Below are 20,397 nucleotides of genomic sequence, written 5' to 3' on the forward strand. Positions count from 1 at the left end.
CACACACACACACACACACACACACACACACACACACACACACACACACACACACACACACACACACACACACACGCACACACACACACACACACACACACACACACACACACACACACACCCACATGTGCACATAAATACAAACATGCTTTTCAGTTCTTTTTTTTTTTTTTACTAATTTTTTTTGTCTCAAATTTATGTTCAGTAAACAGCAAAGTGCTAGTTAGCAAGATTAAAAAGTGATGACCATTTGCATTTTAATTGTCCTAGTTTCACAGCTGCTTAATATGCTGCCATGAAGTGGCAGATGTTTTTCAGCAGGCATTACCAGTAATGCTGCGGTGGTACGGCAGTAGCATTGTTACCTCACAGCAAGAGGTTCTCCCGTTTGATTCTCGGCGTGGATTGGGAGTGCCTTGTGTGTGGCGTCTGCATGTCCTCCCCACGGTTGGGTAGTGTTTGAAAGACATGCGTGCGTAAATGGGCGTGCCTTCGTTGAAGGTTGGGCGTCGAGCTGGCACCTCGGTGTTTCGTAAAAATCTACTGCCAATCATTAGCGGACCGGAGTTCCGCTGTGGCGACCCCTTACCGGGAAAAAGCAGAAAGACAAACAACAACATTACCAGTAGATTAACACCCTGCTGGAGAACATTAGTACTGCAATCATAGTGACAATGTATAGGATGCCCATTTTCTAAACTGGATTAAGCATTTAAACTGAAATTAAATGAATTAAAATAATATTCATTTACATAATTTTGATAACTCTCTACACATGATTAAGAAATGGCATAGAAAGCTCGCAGACACCTGAATTATACTTTAGACAGCAGCAGTGCTGTACTGTATGCAAAGGTGTTTTTAAGTACTTTCTTTGTTATTCCAGTTTCGTAAAGGGATAAAGCACTGACTATGGCCCAGGCGATGCAGATTAATTTACTGTTTGGGCAACTGATGGAGTGGCAGGGAGGAATGGGAGTTACAATCCTGAAGGGGAGGGTGGTGATGTGGCTGTCTCCTGTGGTGATCCCTGGAGAAACTAGGCATGTCATATGATAGGACTGTAGTCCAGTGAGGAGGTGGAGGGTAGTCATCTCTGAGCTGCTTCAGAGGCAGGGCAATATGATACAACATTCTCACTGCAAGCCTGTGACTCAGATATAACCATGGGCACCAAAGACGGGACATGGATTTAAAAAACAAACAAAAGAAAACAAAAAAAGTCTGATTGAATGATGGTGCTAACCCTAAAGGATGTTTTTAAGATATGCTCTGGCCCAGGGAAAAATCAGTAGTAGACTGGGGTGAATAGGAACAGCCGTTAGACCCCAGTGATAGATGTCATTCACTGGGACAGCTGTGGAGTTGAGGAAGTTGACCCCAAAACAGTACCTTCCTTTCACTAAAATGGTGAACTTACTTCATATCTACCTCAGTTGGTAGTTCATATGGAAAATGCTGACTGACATGGCAATTGTAAATGAAAGACATAGTAATTTTCTTATGTGCATGGCCAAATATCTTCCATTCAGTATAATCACTACATCTGATCCCCGCAGTAAAGGAGGTTATACAGTTATAGGGATCTATGACATCAATTAGGGAGACAAATACAAATAAATGCAAAATGTCTAACTTTGGGAATAATAGTAAATACTATATAAACTCCAATAGTAGATTAGTTGGTCCTTGCCAAACAAAAAAGACATTGTTCACAAATCATTTGTAAAATTTCACATGTGAACTAAACCTAGCATCTGTAAAAACTGAATGCTTTTCCCGATATGCCAAGACAATATTGGCATAAGATTTGGCACATGCCGTGCCCATTATAACCCCCAGTTTTTGCAGAAAATATTATTGTCTAGTATTAGATACAGTAGTGCACACAATAGCTCTACCTTACAGTTAGAAAAAAACCTCGTCAGATATCAAAAAAGCATTACACTATCTATTCCTACATCATTTGGAATGACCGTAAAAAGTGAATTAACATCTAATGTTACATACAAAATGTCATTCAAATCATCCAAATTTATTGACCATTGATATAGGTCTTGTAGGAATTGCTTGGTATCTTCAACACAGTTGTAATGGTGTCAAGAACCAATCTAAGTTGCTTTTTGACATATATAGAGATGGTCTCAGTCAGCCACAATCTCCCCGAAAATATAGGTCGGAGAGGGGGGTTGACAGCACCTTTATGCATTTTTGGTAATCCATAAATAATGGGTATTCTGGGATGGTCAGCTGTGAAGCAGGTATATAAACCATAATCACTCTGATTCATCATCAGCAAATCATATAAATAAAAGTTAACTCTGTTAATGATTCTAGTAACTTAAAATCTTTGCAACTTCATATAAACTTCTTTATCATTTACCATACTAGACATGTTTTCAGTGTAACTACTTTTGCCTAGAACAACTATCCCTCCACCTTTGTCAGCTGGCCTAATCATTAAATGCTGTGCCTTAGTTAAATCATGCAAAGCTTCCATTTCTTTAGAGGTCAAATTATAAAAAGTCACACCATTACACTTATTTGCTAAACAATTCCTTAGGTCATTCTCACATACATTCAAAAAAGCCTCTAAGGCTGGTTTAAATTCAGGAGTAAAAACACTTGGTTTCTTAAAAAAGTCATGCGACTGAACTTTGTCTGGAAATATCACGTTTAACATTGCATTTCTGTCAAACAGCTTCATGTCCAAAAAGACATTTGTTAAGTCTGTTTTAACTGCTGGAATAAAGGAAAGTCCTTTATTCAGTACAGCAACCTGTTCTTTAGTAAGTTCGAATGATGATAAATTAAAAACTAGATCACCTGCTGCTGTCCTCTTCTGTCTGGTTTCCTCCTTTTCACTGAACTGTCCATAGGCAAAGCTTTCTCTAAAAAAAGAGTTCAGCGGTTGAGATTTGGTAAGGGTAGAAGCACTGTTCTAAGCTTCATTAGATTTAACCACATGTCAAGTTTTTGGTTTAATGTCCAGAGCCTGTTGATTCCCTGGAATAAAACTATTCGACATACTGGTTGAAAGCAATACAATAACTTCTCCAGTACAAATGTTTTTAAGGGAGACTAACATCAGAAACAAGTTCCGTGGCAGCTAGAGCACTCCCTGAGGCTGATGTATCCATGTTTCCACTTCCTGGGGTCAGACTATCTTTCCTGAGATGTTCTTCTTTTTGACAACTCACTCCCTGACTAGGTGTTGTTCCTGTGGGTTGGCTTAGGCATGTATGTTCTCTCTGGGCCATGAAAAAGCATAGCCTCTTTAAAAGTTCATTGAGTCCTTTTCAGATTCTTAAGCTTTTCACTCTGTAATCTCCGCTCATAGAATGAAATATTACAGAGTAGTTTTTCATGAGCTATATAATATATATATATATATATATATATATATATATATATATATATATATGTATAGGTTCATAGGTTCATAGGTTGGTACTAGGCTATCAGCCCTAGGGCCTATGCAAGCCTAGCCATAACAATCCCCTGGATATTTCTTCCCACAATATTTACTTCTCCAGGCCCCTGTCTAGCAAGGCGACTGACATGACCCCTGGGGTGAATTTCCTATCTCCCATCCAATCATCAAGGTTCCTTTTGAAGAGGGCCAATGAGGCGGTCTGCTTGATATGTATGGGCAGTCTATTCCAGAGTATGGGGAGTCTCTGGGTCAGGAACCTATCCCTCCAGCATGTTTTGTTCATTGTGATGACAAGGTTTAGATCCCTGGAGCGTGTGACTCTGAGGGATTGGGATTTCTTTAAGTGGAGCATGTCCAACAGCTCAGGGTTTGACATGGCCTTGTATGTTAAGCAGAGATCGCCTCTGAGTAGACGATATGCCACAGAGTATAGCTGAAGTTTTTTTAGATGGTCAGTATATGGCATCTGCTTTAGGCCTGTGATTCTTTTAGTGAGGTATTTCTGTGGCCTTTCCAGCTGTTGCAGATGTCTTGTGAGGTACATACCAAATGAGGCATTATACTCTATAATGGGTCTAATGAGGGATGAGTACAGTGGGACAATGACCTCCTTTTTTCTGGATGAAAAGCCCTTAGTGATGAGGTGTGCCACATAGAAGGATTTCCTGACTGTTGTGGCAATGTGGTTATCGAAAGTGAGACCACTGTCCACTTGTGTCCCTAAGTCTCTCATCACACTTTCGATGTTTAGTGTCCTGCCACCTATGTGGTAATTCATGGGTACATGTTTTTTCCAAAGGGGATAACTATACATTTCTTGGCATTAAGCTTGAGCCCATGGCTCTGGCACCAGGCATCTGTTTCTGTAAGGCCCTTTCCTAGAATATCCACATTATTTGGGGATTCAATAATGGCTCCCAGTTTGCAGTCATCTGCAAACTTTGTTAGCCAGAGTCCCTTAGTGTTGGCCTGTACTTCAGAGAAGTAGATGCCAAACAAGAGTGGTCCCAGGACTGAACCCTGAAGTACTCCACTTGTCACTTGTCTGGAGCTGGATTTGGAGTCGGCTACTTTTACTGTCTGGGTTCTGTCAGTAAGCCAGTTAGCAACCCATCGAGTGACATAGGGATTTATGCTCAGCTTAGTAAGATTATCTATGATTCCAGAGTGGGGGATGGTGTCAAAGGCCTTGGCGAGGTCCAGTTAGGCTGTGTGGACTGCCTTACCCTCGTCCACAGCTCTGGAGACTGATTCAAAGAAGTCAGTCAGATTCAAGAGACAAGATCGGCCCTTCACAAACCCAAACTGGGTGGGGTCCAGTGTTTGAAGGTTGCCAATGTCTTTGTTTATAAGCTCCATAATAATGCGTTCCATGGCCTTGCAAATCAGGCTTGTCAGACTGATGGGATGGTAGTTCCCGGGATCCAAGGTGGATCCTCCCTTGTGGAGCAGGATAACTGTAGCTGTGCGCCACTCAGTGGGCATGAAGCCTGAGGTGAGGCTGTGATTAAACATGACACTTAGGTGAGGTGCCAGTTCATTTTGTAGTTCATGTAGTACACAGCCTGGGATGTCATCTGGTCCCATGGATGCTGTATTCTTAGCTTTGGAGAGTGCGGTTTCTACCTGTGTGGCCGTGATTATCGGAATTTGGCAATCTTTTGTTATTGAGATGGGCCCTTTAGGGAGTGAGAGTGGGGTGGAGTTGGCACTAAATCGATCTGCCAGGATATTGGCAATATCCTGGGGATCAGTATATTTAATGCCATTCTGTTGTAACTCAGAGTAGATCTGAGCATTCCCATTTAGATTCTTGACATAACTATAGAATGCCTTGTGGTTGTCTTTGGAATCTTTGGCACTTTTATTTTCGTAACTAGCTTTTGAGGATTTTATCTCAGCTTCTTACTGAGGCTGGTGAGGGAGTTTTTTGCATCCTGGGATTTTCCTCTTTTTTGCAACAGTTTCATCCTTCTGTTGTATAGTTTGTTTATAGCAGGGGACCACCAGATTGGCTTCCTTTTTTTGGAGAAGAGCATCTTGGTTCTATTTGGGATGGCACAATTCATGCACGAGTGGATGTGCTCGTACAGCACCTTAGTGTAGGATTCTGCAGTCAAACCTACAGATTCTGTCAGCGTGGGTGTTGTGAAGTTTGTCACTTCTGACTTCAGTAGCTTGAAGTTGGCTTTGGAGAAGTTTTTTAAGGAGGTTTCCTTACTGGGGGGTGGGATGTGGATGTCAAGGGTGATTTGCTTATGGTCAGACCTGACCAATGAGGGGGTGACCACTGGTGTGGAGCATCTATCTCCCATGTTGGTAATGACCAGGTCTAGGATATTTGAGCCCCTGGTGGGACAATGGATTAGTTGATCCAGGGTGTTGGAATTTATGAATTCCAAGAACCGCTGGGAAAAGGAGTTGGTACCTGAGTAGTTTTCCCAATTGATGGCAGGGTAGTTGAAATCACCCAGTATTAGGGTGTTTGGTTGTATCTTAACATTTTCCAGTATGTTTAGAAAGGTGTAATGAGAATCTTGGGGCATGGTTGGGGATCTGTAGCAAGCTACAATTTGGATTGCAGTCTTACCTAGTGTTAGTTGCACCTGGAGAATTTCAGATGCATTGTGTTGGGCAACTAGCCTGGAGGTGTGAATATCCTTGGTGAATATGGACACTCCTCCACCTTTAGGGTTTCGGTCCTGGTTTTGTGGCCGAAAAGTGTGGTAAGAATTGTAGCCTGGTATTGCAGGGGTGCTCTCTGGAGCCTTGAACCAAGTCTCAGTTACTGCACAGATATCGATGTTCTCCATTTTTAGGAGTGCCTCAAGAGAGTGCATTTTGAGGTTTAGACTTCTAGCATTGAGTAGCATTACCTTCAGATTTTGCCTGCTTCTATCTGTTATGGTGGTGGTTTTATCCTTTGAACCTTGCCTAAAAAGGCACTATAGGGGTGGCAAGAGCTTTAGCCAGTAACCTGAATCCCAGGGGTGACAGGTGCAGACCATCTCTGGCAAAGCATCGGGGTTTGTCAATCATGTCTTCCCAGGCAGACAAATACTGGATCCCCTTTGAATGACACCAGAAGCTTAGCCAATTGTTGAAGTCAATCATTTTGTCCTTATACTGTGGTATCATTCTGGGCGAAGGCAGGATGCTACTCAGGGCTAGGGTCATACCTGCCTGGGTCACATGATCCAAGAGCTCTTCCATATCTCTTTTCATGTAGTCCAGGGAGATATGTCTCAAGTCATTCACTCCAGCATGGACAATGACAGAGTCGTATTTGCACTTGTTGTGGAGTGACTTGAGTGCATGCGTTATGTGGCGGATCCTGGCACCCGACAGGCAGCTGACTGTAATTTTCTCCTTGTTCAGTCTGGTGAGTGGGACATCAGTGTGCCTGACTATAGAATCACCTATGACTAAAGTGTTGGGTACATTGTCTTGCCTTAGGTGCTGTTGTTGGGTGGCACACTGGTGTTGTGAGCTACGTGTCATTTTGGTTGTGACTGGTGTTTGTTTGCGTTTCGGCTTCGGAGGTCCTTGTTGCTTGGGCAGGTTAATGTTAAGGGCCTCCGCATATGTGGGTTTAGTGTTGCTATGTGTGGGTGTTGATGGTGTAGGTTTTGAAGAGCTATGAGTTGCTTGAGGTGTGATGCAGGTGTTAACCTTCTCCTCTTGACTGTCTAGCACAATCTTGGCCGGAGAGAGCTTTGCTTCCAGTTTGGCTATGTAAGTGCATCTCTCGCAGGTTGTAGTGTTGTATCTGTTTCAGGCTTCCTAGTGCTTTCCAGCAGGTTCTAGAGCAAGTGCTAGTCACAGGGGTTCAGATTTTAGTGCTACTAAGAAACCAACTAGTTTTAAGGGAAAATTTGAAGAGCACACTTTCTGGAACCTGGAATAGTTTAACTGTAGCTTCACAGTGCTGCACGATGTGAAAAATGTGCAAACACATGTGTTTTTAAGCCAGAAAGTTGAAAGGGATAGAAATCAGCCCAAAAGGCTAATAAAATTACAATTTCAGAGCTGGAAACCACTCCTCTAGCGTTAGATAGGCAGTACAATGCTCACCAGTCCCACTGGTAGGCAGTAGGACTTCCAATGCAAGGTCTGGATAGGTCTGAGCACAGAAAATAAAGTCCTGAGACAAGCAAAGCCTGGGATATGGACTGGCTAGGAAAGGTGGGAAACGAGCAAACAAGATAGTATTTTTTTTTTTTTTGTTGAAACAGGCTAAACAATGCAATAATACAGTAAATAAACACAGAAAAGGCTAACACACTTGAGTGTGTAGTCCTAGACAGTAAATGCAATTAAAACTCTACAAAATTAGCAATTTAAAACTTTTTTAAATGAAGCAAGGCAAGTGCACAACTGAAAAATGATTTAAGAGGAAGTAACACAGCAGAATAAGTAGCTAGTCTAAATATACAGAAAAGTCTATATATACAGAAAAGCAGCTAAAACACACAAACAATTCAGATGCAGTGCAACCTAGAGTACTTGAGTTGTAACAATATTAAGGCAATTACAGTTATAATAAATGCTCTGAAATAAACTCTATATTTCCAAAATGTTTGAGAAGCACAGTTAGAACACAAGGAGATTCAGGCAAAAAAAAATGTTTTTCTTTTTTTTTTTTTTTTTTTTTTGTTTGAAAGGGGAAAAGGAGAAACAGAAGGCCTTATCAAATGTTCTCTCTGTATTAGGTAGAATGAGCTAATGACACTAGACTGGGAGGAGTGTCCCAGATCAGATTTACAGTAGGGGTTGGCCACTGCAAAGCCACCAAGTATAACAACAAGACACACCAACAGGGAGGGAGGGTGGGAACAAAAAAAATAGCCTACAGACAGTAAGCACTACAGAAAGCCACAAAATGAAAGTTTTTAAACAGATAAAGATTTGTAAAGATACAGAATGCTTTTAACTGCAAACAAATCAGTTACCCGTACAGATTAGTTAATAGCAATAAAATACACTCAAAAACTAAACAGCAGACAATAAAAGTGCTATGTGTAAATTGCTAGAAACAATAATCTGTATAAATAATAAAAAACAGGATACTTATATATCTCAACTAATAGTTGTACTCAACACCTCTTATCCACTCTGCTCAGTCTGTATAGACAGAAACCCTATCAAAGTTAGGGCTTAAATACCAGAACAACAACTTTTTTTTTTTACAAAAACACAAAAGAACCAGCCCCCACTAGCCAGCAGACAATTAACACAAAAATATGTATGTATAAATGTGTGTATATATATATGTGTGTATATATATATATATATATATATATATATATATATATATATGGGTCCATATGACTTGGTCGACTGTTCATTTGGTCGACTGTTTATTTGGTCGACAGTTCATTTGATCCCCCACACCCCTCACACCCCCCCCCCCAACTATATATATCAACTCCAGGGTCGCACAACATTGGGGTAGGGGGCAAATGCTTGTCGATCAAATGAACTGTCGACCAAGTAAACAAACAGTCGACCAAGTCATATATATATATATATATATATATATATATATATATATATATATATATATATATATATATATATATATATATATATATATATATATATTTCTCCTTTATGAGTATCCCTCAGCTCAGCTCAGCGAACATTTCGTTGACTTCCCTGGCAAGGGATTCCTCCTCTAGATGAAAATACTCATTCAGTAGATGCATGTAATTAAAACTAAGCTGCAAATTTAATTCTTGCCAACGTTTTAGCAGCTCAGGAAAACTGTCACCATATGAGGGCATTTTTAAAACATGCAACCCTCTGGGTACAATTTTATGATGCAAAGCTGCTTCAAAATAAAAATGTTTCCACTGCAGGCATTTAAACTTAAAGAGTTTATCTTCCAAAACCTTAAGTGATATACGAAAGTCATTTACTGAAGACTGGTTAGCAGTAGTCTCATCTGCAGTCTCTACTTTAAAACAAACATCCATAAATGGATTGTGAGTTGTCTTGAGTGTGGATGCTGTCTCCACCATTCTAGTAGCATTGTTCCTAGTGGTTTTAAAACCACTATTCTCAGAGCCATTCATTGTATCCATAGGGTTATACTCAAGCACAATATCCACACCTGCAGCCATGGTTCCTTTCAATAGCCCAAAAAACAGATTAGGGTTATAACAAAAGCTCAGTAGGAACCCACACACAATAATATTCCAAAAATGGATGTCCAAAAGGCTGAAGTTGAGTAAAAATAGTATTAATAACAGTAATAAATGTACACAAAAGAAACTTGTGAGCGCTTTCACAGCTTACCTGCTTCTTTAGACCATAAAAAATAATAAAACACTTAAAACCTTATATACAGATAACCAGCCATACAATTAAAAGATATCAAGTCACATGGTGCAATTAATGATGCAATCCTCTCCTCTTCAGAGCAGGTTTTAAAGACACAGCATTATTCAGACCCGGGTATACAGCAGCCCGCAGGTCAAGAATCCATCTTAACTCAATATATTCTGTTTCATTAGCTGTATCACCTCCTCTTATATTATTACTAACTTTTTGCAGAACCAGAAACTTAAATCAATGCGTATCACCAGTTTCCATCATGTTTGGCTAAGACATTACTTTCTTTCCTATTGCATATATCATTATTATGCTCAAGTACTCAATCGTAATCGAAGATGTAATGTGAAAAAATGCACAATAGCACCCTCTTGAAAGACAGCAACTAGGGTTGCCACCTTTTCAAATGCCCAAAGTGGGAATTTTTTTCAGAAATGTGAGATTTTGCAGGACAAAATCTATCCACAGCCAGTGCAAAGGACAGACCTTCACCTTTTTTGTCAAAATAACAGCTTATTTTTTTAGCATTTGAGTTAATTATGCTACTCCATATAATATTTGTGTGTTCCAGATACAAAATAGTTGTATTATGCAACTATTAAAGAAAACTTAAGAAATATATTTTGTCTTAAAATCTCAGGACATTTGGCATTTTTTAATTTTTGTCACAGGACACAACTGCCCAAAGTGGGACTGTCCCTCACAAAGAGGGACAGGTGGTAACCCTAACAGCAACCCCTGAAAATTACCACATTTGCAATACACCCATAAAAGTAGACCTCATGGTCAGGGAACTATGAACGCATGTTGAAAGTAACCTGACCTTTGATTAACTTGTGTCTACTTTGGTGAGGAAATCATTCTGTGTTGCACAACTTATAAGGAAACACATGGCATCCAGATCCAAGGAAATCATTGTTCCACTGTACTTGGCTGTCATCAGACCAATCATCCAGTACAATGCATCCTTCAGCATGTGCCAAACTAGGCAATTGCAACAGCTTGAGAGATCATAGATGTTCCTCATAAAAAAATAAAAGGGAGCAAACAACAAGTCCTATGAGGAAATAACCAAAATAGAGCACGAGTTGTCCAGTCCACCACACAAACCAGGAAAATAAATCACAGGTCTCATGAACTCCATAGTTGTTGAACAAAATGCTTTCATCCAAAAATCATTAAGAAGGACTTTATCTGAATTGGGCTGTGCAATCTTGGAATTAATATAAAAAGCCCACAACTTTACACAAACATGAGGTGTACTTAGGCTACCCTCAGAGTTGTTCAAATTGAAGAGTCTGTGAAGTGAAGTTAAACTTGAAGCAATAGTCTTTCAGCTTCCTCTCACACTGAGGGCAATACCAAAGCCCTGTCTCTTTGCCTAGTCTCCTACAGACTCATGTGTGGTGATCTGTGCTTAGCCTACAAGCATCCTCTGATCTCATACTGATGGATTTGTTGGATATCAGCTAACCACATATCATTAGAAATATCCATTCTAAAGACCTAAGCCTCATCTGCAACATAAGTAATACATGAAGGGACAGATGTGTGTCGCAAAGATTAGCCCTTCTCTGAAACAGGCTTCCCTTCCATGTGGTGCAAAGATCATCCTTTACACTATTCAAATGTAATGTGGACCAGTGGTGGGAAATCACAAATTTTCCCTTTGCTTGGCACTTACATCCCTAATAACATGGGCAGCCCATGAACTCCTCATGTACATAAGCCTGTGTCATAACCGTAAGATTCCTTGGGGTATTGACATGTCAGCACTGTTTTTGTAAATTTGGAGTAAGCTTGGCTAGGCTTAAAATGGCTCTTGGGCCAGTAGACTAATAGCCACCTATGAGCCTGTAACTTATGACTTAAACACTGCATATTGATTGTTGTTTTTACTGATCAATTTTTGAGCTGTCTTTGCCAAAATCATGTCCATTTCAATAAACTAAGTTGAATGGTTAGATACATTCTACAAGATAAAGTATAATAGGAGGTATATTATATTTTGCAACATTGTAACAATCTGTGAATAGCTATAGTACGTCTATGGGTCTTCCTTGGCAAGTGGAAGACAAATGTACATTTCAGTGTGTGTATACTACAATATCCTTAGTGACAGAACTATAACTGTAAAGACATGATGTGGAAAAAACAAGTTTCATAGATTTAGCAGTTTTCTGCCTGCTGGAACCAAACAGTATTAGTTCTGAGATTATGTTTTATTACTGGCAGAGGAATGCAACTTCATTATAAAACAGGAGAATCAGAGAGATGAGCATCCCAGAGTCATGATTTCTACTCGTGAACAAAACCATGTAAAAATCAGTTACCTAGAGTCTCCACTCATGGTCATTCACTGCTAAAGAGCAACCTTCAGTGATCTGTGCCCAAGCCACTTGTCATAATATCTATATAAGCAGACCTACATTTTCTGTCCTGTTGTGTGCCTGAGTATAATGTCAGAGGAACAAAAATTGTGACACCATGGTACATGAAAGAAATCACCACATGGTATCGACTATAGTTGTATATCCTTGATTGTAAGCCATCCTGTATGGCTCACTCAACAATGGGGATCAATGACCATTTCTTATTATGCATAAGCATTTTCAGATGATCTAGGCTCATTTCAATCCATGGTCAATGGTGCTAACATTACCACTGTGTCAATAGCATGCCATCTTTTTTATATGGGGTTTGTGTTTCTAACATTTGATTGGTGGAGAAAGTTTTTGCAGGCATGCTGGAGGCCTACCTAATTAGTCAATGCCTCAGTAGAGAAGAAGAAAGAGAAGTTGTCTACACAGGATAATGCTACATTATACAGTGGCAATTGTTACAATTGGTATCCTGAAGGTATTAGTTTACTAAGGGTATAAGATGTAAGGACTGCCAGTACAAATGAGAAATAAAAAATCACTGGGATTAATGGAGGAGAAAATGTTAATTTAAAACTAAACGGTGCATATTTTTAATTTATCACTGGCTTTTTGACAACATTTATCACTGGCTTTTTGACAAAAGAATATAATTTCTGGTAGGTTTTGACAAAATTTAATGTCATGCATACTTTTAAGACATATCAGAACTCATCGCTGTTTCTGTTACCTGTTATATCTCTAAGGATGTGATAAATTCCTGAGGGTATCTCCTTTCTAGTGCATCCTTTCTGAGCACAATTTTACCTTTGCCATACTAAGTTAGTAAGGTAAGTAATTACCTCCACAAGATGAATGAATTGCTTGGCAATAAGAGCAGAAAAGCTTTGGATTAAGTAGTACTTATTACTCAACTGGAACAGTATCTTTTTTTCTTAACTCCATTTTGTTACAAGAATACTTCATCTTTACAAATCAACCAGAATAATGCTCTGTGTTATCAATGAGCCATACAGTACATCTGCAGTGTACAGTCTTATGTAGAAAATGAGATGGCTTCCCCTAACAGGAACAGATTACACTGCTGTCAGCCACTTCGGTATCCAAGATCAATCAAGGTCTTGAGCTTCTGTGTGCTACATAGCCTTACAGTATTTATTAAATAATTCACTCTGTTGTCTGGATCAGCCAGCCCAGATCCACGGAGAAGTTACCCAAGTCAAAGCATTTAAGCAAGTCATAATAATGTTAAAAAAGATAACAATTCCTACTATTATGCATTAAACAAGGTTACTGATTCTCACATTTCTTTGATTTCTTGTAGATCTTCCCTCTGAACAATTATAAATGAGTTTCTTTGGATAATATTATTCTCAGCAATTTTTGATAGATAGTGTGCTTATTCTATCCAATAATTCATCATGACTGAAAGCTGCTTCCTGCTTCTTTGGCTAGCCAGAATGCCATCTCTCACAAAATAATTGGAAAAAGCAAGCCTTATAAACTTTGAACACAAAAGAGCAATACTGGATTTGAACATATACATCACTTACTTGTACATTAATTTCTGAAGGTATGTATCTGCAAGATGCAGAGAGCAGGTTATTCCTGTAATATTTAATTGAAGAATTAGTTCCACTAAAACCTGTTGTAGTTTTCTAATCCTCTTTTATCCATGTGTAAAAGAAAGTATATTACTTTTTTCCCCCCAACAAACATATTTATTACATTTTCACACATGACATAGGCAATCTTACATATATACAAATGAAAAATAAACAAGATGACAGTGTACATTACAGACATCATTGAAACAACTGTAGTTGCAAACATTGTACAACATTGACAGGTAAGCATTATATGGCTCATTCAAATCCTGCCTCTTAAACATCATTCCTGCTCTGCATATATTGTTCCCACAATTCCGATTTTTTCCAGTGTAGTTTGTTCCCTCCCTTTTCTAAATATCCCAATTCCAGTTGTTTTATCTCTGTCACAGTGTATTACTTTATGGCTTGTTGTTTTATTATTTTTTTAACTGTGTCTTTAGATTTTCTAAAAAGATTCCTAACATTTGAAGTGGTCATGTCGAGATGAAAATAAAAGAATTGTAGCTTCATGCAAATAAAATGTGTAATGTAATAACTTGCAAATCAGTTAACAGCTACTGACACTATGGTTAAATGTGAAATTAAAAACAATGGCTAAATTCACAATGCAAGTTTTTTGCTGTAGAAAAAAGATGGTTCTGGCTTAACAAGTAACTGCAATTTAACAGAATAAGAAAAGTTGACAAAAGAAAAACACACTGCCAGGTAAAGCACTCTCCTCAAAAACTTCAAACCATGTAAAAAAGAGAGGATGAAGAGTGCACCACGAGCTGAGGTTCAAAATGTCAACGAATAAATCCAAAGAAATATCTATTTGAATAAAATCTTCATTTATTGCGAACAACAAGGACTGCAGCAAATGGTGAAAGTAAGCGCTTTCGCGTTGACACCCAACGCTTCATCAGACATAAAAGACTGCTGAATCTGGCTCCTTTTAAACATCCAATAACATGATGTCATAATTAACTTAAAGAGACAGATGTATCCAAAAATATAAAATACAGCAGGACTTAAAAATTTTAATACAAATAAACATACATATAAAAATGGCATAAAAATTGACATTAGTGTTTCAAGGGTCTGGAGGCTAAAAAAGGCTTAATAGAAAGCCTTTCATTAAGCCCAAATTTGTGTGCTTGTAATTTAGCAATCCACTTGCCTTCTCTTTCTTCAACTCTGTTTTTGGCATTACCTAGTCTACCATCTATCTTCACCAATTCAAGAACAAGGAATTTGAAAGTGTGATTTTCACCTACATCAGCTACATGTTTTGCAAGAGCGTTTAATGTATTGCCTCTAGATATTGCATAAATATGCTCCCTGATACGTTCTCTTAAGGACCTGGTGGTCATGCCTACGTAAAACTTCCTACATAGTTGGCACTCAGCTAGATAAACCAAATTAGTGGATTTACAGCTCGCATGATGTTTGAAGACATAGTTCCTATGCGTATCAGGATGTGTAAACTTGTGGGTATTGGCTATGTGTCTACATTGATTACAAGATGAACAAGCAAAAGTGCCACTTCGTGTATTTGTCCTATCCTTGGCATGGGGTTTGTCATAACAGAGTAGCCTATTCAATGAAAGCATATTTTTGTAGGCTACTCGGGGTGTGCTGTCAACTAGAGATCTTATATTGTCATCAATCATAAGAAGATTCCAATGTCTGTTAAAGATCTTCAGGACATGCTTGTTCTTGTTAGTGTACGGGATCATGATCCTGTTGGTCTGGGACCTAGATGCCCGTGTGGAATGTGAGCACAGAGTATTGTGTCTCTTAATGATGGGTATGGCTTCATTGTCCCTCTTGTTGTCACATTCAGAGATAGCTTTAAGTACAGAATTTCTGTTATAGCCCCTAGTTGTGAAATTGTTTACTAAATCAGATTTCTGTCGTTGGTATGCTAGGTGTGTAGAGGTTAATCTAGAGGCTCTCATAGCTTGATTTTGAACAATGTTCCTATAGACATGTTGAGGATGCATGCTATGTCTATGGAGTAAGTTGTTCCTCCAGCAATTCTTCCTGAAAAGTTCAGTATCAAAACCATGACCATTCTTAAACACACTCACATCTAAGAAGTCTACATGTCCAGGAGAATAAGTGTGGTCAAAGCTCAAAAAATCAGTGGTTGCATTAAGATAATCAATGAAATCTAAAAGATGTTCAATTGTTCCTCCCCATAAAAGGAAGACGTCATCCACAAATCTATTGTAGAATAACAATGAATCAAGAAAAACAGAATCCTGATTAAACACAAATAGCTGTTCCCAATGTGCCAACACTAAATTGGCATAAGCGTTGGCACATGGGGTGCCCATCGCTACTCCTTTGATTTGTAGATGGTAGGTGTTCTCATAGCATAACACGTTGTTCTCAAGGATTATTTCAAGTAAAGACACACATCTATCCACCATGTGAGGTGTAAGGTCACTTTGTATCAAAAATGTTCTAATATATTCTAAGCCTATATTATTAGGAATAGAGGTGAACAGTGACTTGACGTCTAAAGATACTAATATACAAATATCGTTGAAAGAAAAAGACTGTTCAAAAATTGCTAGATTCTCTAGAAAGTTAGTGGTGTCTTTCAAGATATGCTTAACATTTAAGACAATAGGCTTCAAAACCTTGTCGAGATAGATAGAAAGAGGCTCACTTCAGCCAACCTCGACTGGATACTATTGGACGCAAAGGTGGATCAGTTGCATTCTTGTGTATTTTGGGAAGGCCTCTGAAAGATGGTACTAAAGGTTTGTCAACAAGTAAATACAGATATAAATCATTGTCAATCACACTAGTTAACATTAGATCATATAACATGGCATGAACATTCTTAATGAGACTATTTAAACTGTATTTAGGTATAGGTAAATAGGTCTCAATATCAGAAAGCATGGCATTCATCTTACGATTGTATGAAGAGCTGTCCATTACGACGACAGCTCCACCTTTGTCCGCTTGTCTAATAGCAATAACCTCATTGCATCTTAGGCTATCTAAGGCTTGTTTCTCATACTGTGTCAAATTTATAAACTGGGGTTTAGCTTGATTGTCATTGTACAGCTTAAACAAGTCATCCTCCACGGCTTGCTCGAAAGCATCCAAAAGTGGATGTAAAGGAGGAACAAATGTGGAGGGCTTTCTAAACACAGTATATTTGTTTGCAGCCTCCTCATCATGCTTACCATATAGTAGTTTAAGAGCCAGATTTCTTGTAAACATTTTCACATCCACAATGATGTCAGTGACATCATTGCTATGTGAAGGAATAAAACCCAAACCCTTATTAAGAACAGATTGTTCAAACACACTCAAATCATAACTAGAAATATTCACTACCAAATTATCTGAATAGGAGGCCTCAGAAAATAAAACATTACCACTCATGTCTTCGGTCGCCATGCCTTCTTGGTCAAAGGCACATTGTCCTCCATAAACTTCCTTTTGTTCGTTCTCGTCAACGGGGACCAAGTTCTCTTTTCCTGGGGTCTGAAGGGTAAGGGAAAAGAAGGAAGACCTTCACCCAGTGCAAATAGCTCTTCTTCGGTTTGAGTAACAAAATAATCAATGCAGAGTTGTTTGTTCCGTGGTTCACTCGTTTTAGGTCTCACAGAAGCTGCCTTTTCAATCCGTGACACTGGTTCAGGGCCAGGATCAAAGTGAATTTGTGCTTGTGTGGTGATAGCGTGAGAATGTGGCGTGGTGCCCTTATTAAACTCGTTGATGGTATCACCGAGTATCTCCGTACTAACAGCCATAGTAGGTTCCGAGTGTGTAACTTCTTCTACTGACGTCAGGGAAATGGGAGTGTTAGATTGAATAACACGTTGCTCATCTAAGGCAGCGGGAGGTGGACGCAAGTTCTTTGCAGATGTAATAACAGTATTAGATCTTGTATCGCTGTTTTCTTTTGGCCAAGAGAAAACCTGGGACTTAGTAAAGTCTAAAAAGTCCCTCTGTAGCTTGCGTTTCTTATCGCGTAAGCACTTGATGTCAAGGGAGGACAACATATGTTTTAAGTCATTAAGCACAATGTTACACTGCTCGCTGCTTAATGCCATGAAAGGCTTTCTATTAAGCCTTTTTTAGCCTCCAGACCCTTGAAACACTAATGTCAATTTTTATGCCATTTTTATATGTATGTTTATTTGTATTAAAATTTTTAAGTCCTGCTGTATTTTATATTTTTGGATACATCTGTCTCTTTAAGTTAATTATGACATCATGTTATTGGATGTTTAAAAGGAGCCAGATTCAGCAGTCTTTTATGTCTGATGAAGCGTTGGGTGTCAACGCGAAAGCGCTTGCTTTCACCATTTGCTGCAGTCCTTGTTGTTCGCAATAAATGAAGATTTTATTCAAATAGATATTTCTTTGGATTTATTCGTTGACATTTTGAACCTCAGCTCGTGGTGCACTCTTCATCCTCTCTTTTTTACATAGAATAAGAAAAGTTGTTATAGCAAGATAGGTGATCCTTCCCTTCTTGACTGTATTTTATTATTTTAGTTAATATGGTAACAGATGTATAATTCCACACTGCAACATATAATACTATATTCTTTTTAACATAATCTAATAGACAAAACTGACAAAACTGTCTTATCTACTTTTGTTTTAGGTCGTTGTTCTATTTTTCCTGATCTAAGTTTTATAACTTTTGATGGGAGTGATGCAGCCTTGTTTAAAGCAGCATCTTATGTCATCAGTCAAGTTGAAAACGAAACTATAACTATCCACATTCTTGACTGCCACAATGGAGAAATGGTAATAAACTTTGTATTATTTTTACACTGATCAGTCAGGTTTTTTATAAAAATAACTGAATCTTCATTTAAAGAAAAGTAATTAAATGTATTTTTACTGTTTACTGTATTGCTACTCTTTGTATTGGATATCTCCAGTGACTCATTTCATCTGAAAACAATGTAAGGTTTAATGACAGCTATTTTTTCCCACAAAACTGATTTCAGATCCATTTTCTGTGATCCTAAACCTTTCCTCAAAATCTGTCAAATCTGAGTTACTAAATTAAGGATGAGGTAGCAGACTTTACTGTACCAATTTGCAACATTATTCACAATTTTTCATGTCAGCTTGATCAGGATGGATTTTGAACAGCGAATTAAGGCATTGATGGTTATCATCTCCAATGCTATAGTAGCCTTTAGACAATAGAGGTTGTTTCCCTGCCCAGAAAACAACTGGCCAGCTTCATAAAGCTCTTGCTTGTCCCACACCTTCTCTCTGACAGCTGTTTGGCTAGGCGCAAGGATGGAGGTCAGTAGTCAGGTTCATGACTTTCTTGCCACCTTGAGGAGAAACAATCAGCTAAGATCTTTGTTTCTGGAAGATAAGCCTCTGTTGAGGATCCCCTCCACACAGAAATTGTTACCCTTTTAAGACAATGTTATTTATATTTTATTTTCTGATTAAAAGCAGTATTTCCTCTTTAAAAAGACAGTATTTTAATTATATTAGACGTTTTCTGTCAGGAAACACTATTTTTAGCAATTGTGTTATTTAGCTAATTAGGGGTTATTTTGTGAAAAGATGGGTGACACTATGGGAGATTCTTCATAGAATAATGCAAGAGACCATTAGACAAGTAAGATGTTTCACTTTCGAGTAGGTCTTCTTCCACAAGGAATTCTATGAAGGAAAAAAAAAGATTAAGCACTGTTTATTTCAAAAAGTAATTATACTTAAGAAAGATGATTTTCTTATTTTAGCAAGGCATATTTTACAGGCTATGAATCCCAGTGTTCAGAAACCATTATGGGTGAGTGAAACTCCAGAGGAAACAGGGTCAGATAATTTTGATTATGACAGAGGTGGATCTTCTTCCCTTTTAGATTCACAAGCCCATCTGTCTGATTGTGAAAAAAATAATAACTCTTAGCCTCATGTGGAGAAATTTACTTTTAATCAGATCATAGCCAGGATGAATGTGATATTTTATAGGAACAAATAGATGTTCCCCCTGAATTGAGGAGATATTATAATATGTTACAGACTGTTTATCCCATTCCTCTCCCATCCCTCTGGTACTGCCAGCCTAAAGTATGTGTTAGATGCTGCCTGTAATCATCCTGATACTTGACTGTCAGTCATTTAAAAAGCAGATAAGATGTCTAAAGTGAATCAGATTAATATATTTCTTTTCTCCCACCTTAGATGAGACCCAGCAGCTATATTCACTGCATCAGCTGCTGAGAATAGACAGTTATTGAGCACTACGCCTTCCCCTTGTGACAAGGAAGGCAAGGTGTTGGACTGCTGGGTAAGAGAATGTTTCTGAAGGTGAGGTATTGGGCTGCTGGGTAAGAGAATGTTTTCAAAGGTGAGCTGGTGGGCTGCTGGGTAAGAGAATGTTTCCAATGGTGAGGTGTTGAACTGCTGGGTAAGAGAATGTTTCCGAAGGTGACGTATTGGGCTGATGGGTAAGAGAATGTTTCCAAAGGTGAGATGTTGGGCTGCTGGGTAAGAGAATGTTTCAGAAGGTGAGGTGTTGGGCTGCTGGGTAAGAGAATGTTTTCAAAGGTGAGGTATTGGGCTACTGGGTAAGAGAATGTTTCCGAAGGTGAGGTGTTGGGCTGCTGGGTAAGAAAATGTTTCTAAAGGTGAGATG

The 20,397-nt window shown here is 38.7% G+C and overlaps 1 protein-coding gene across 2 annotated transcripts in view; it reads left to right on the forward strand.

Moving 5' to 3' along the window:
- Positions 1 to 20,397, forward strand: part of OTOG (otogelin) — a 2,079,396-nt gene that overhangs the window by 1,715,098 nt on the left and 343,901 nt on the right. For both annotated transcript variants that reach the window (XM_044082876.1, XM_044082877.1), the window contains exon 38: positions 18,388 to 18,533. In XM_044082876.1, coding sequence (XP_043938811.1) covers positions 18,388 to 18,533 — 146 coding nt within the window. The remainder of the gene's footprint in view (positions 1 to 18,387; positions 18,534 to 20,397) is intronic.

Source organism: Protopterus annectens, chromosome 9.part0, assembly GCF_019279795.1.
Source record: "Protopterus annectens isolate FY-2018-M chromosome 9.part0, PAN1.0, whole genome shotgun sequence".
In the NCBI taxonomy this organism is placed as follows: Eukaryota; Metazoa; Chordata; order Ceratodontiformes; family Protopteridae; genus Protopterus; species Protopterus annectens.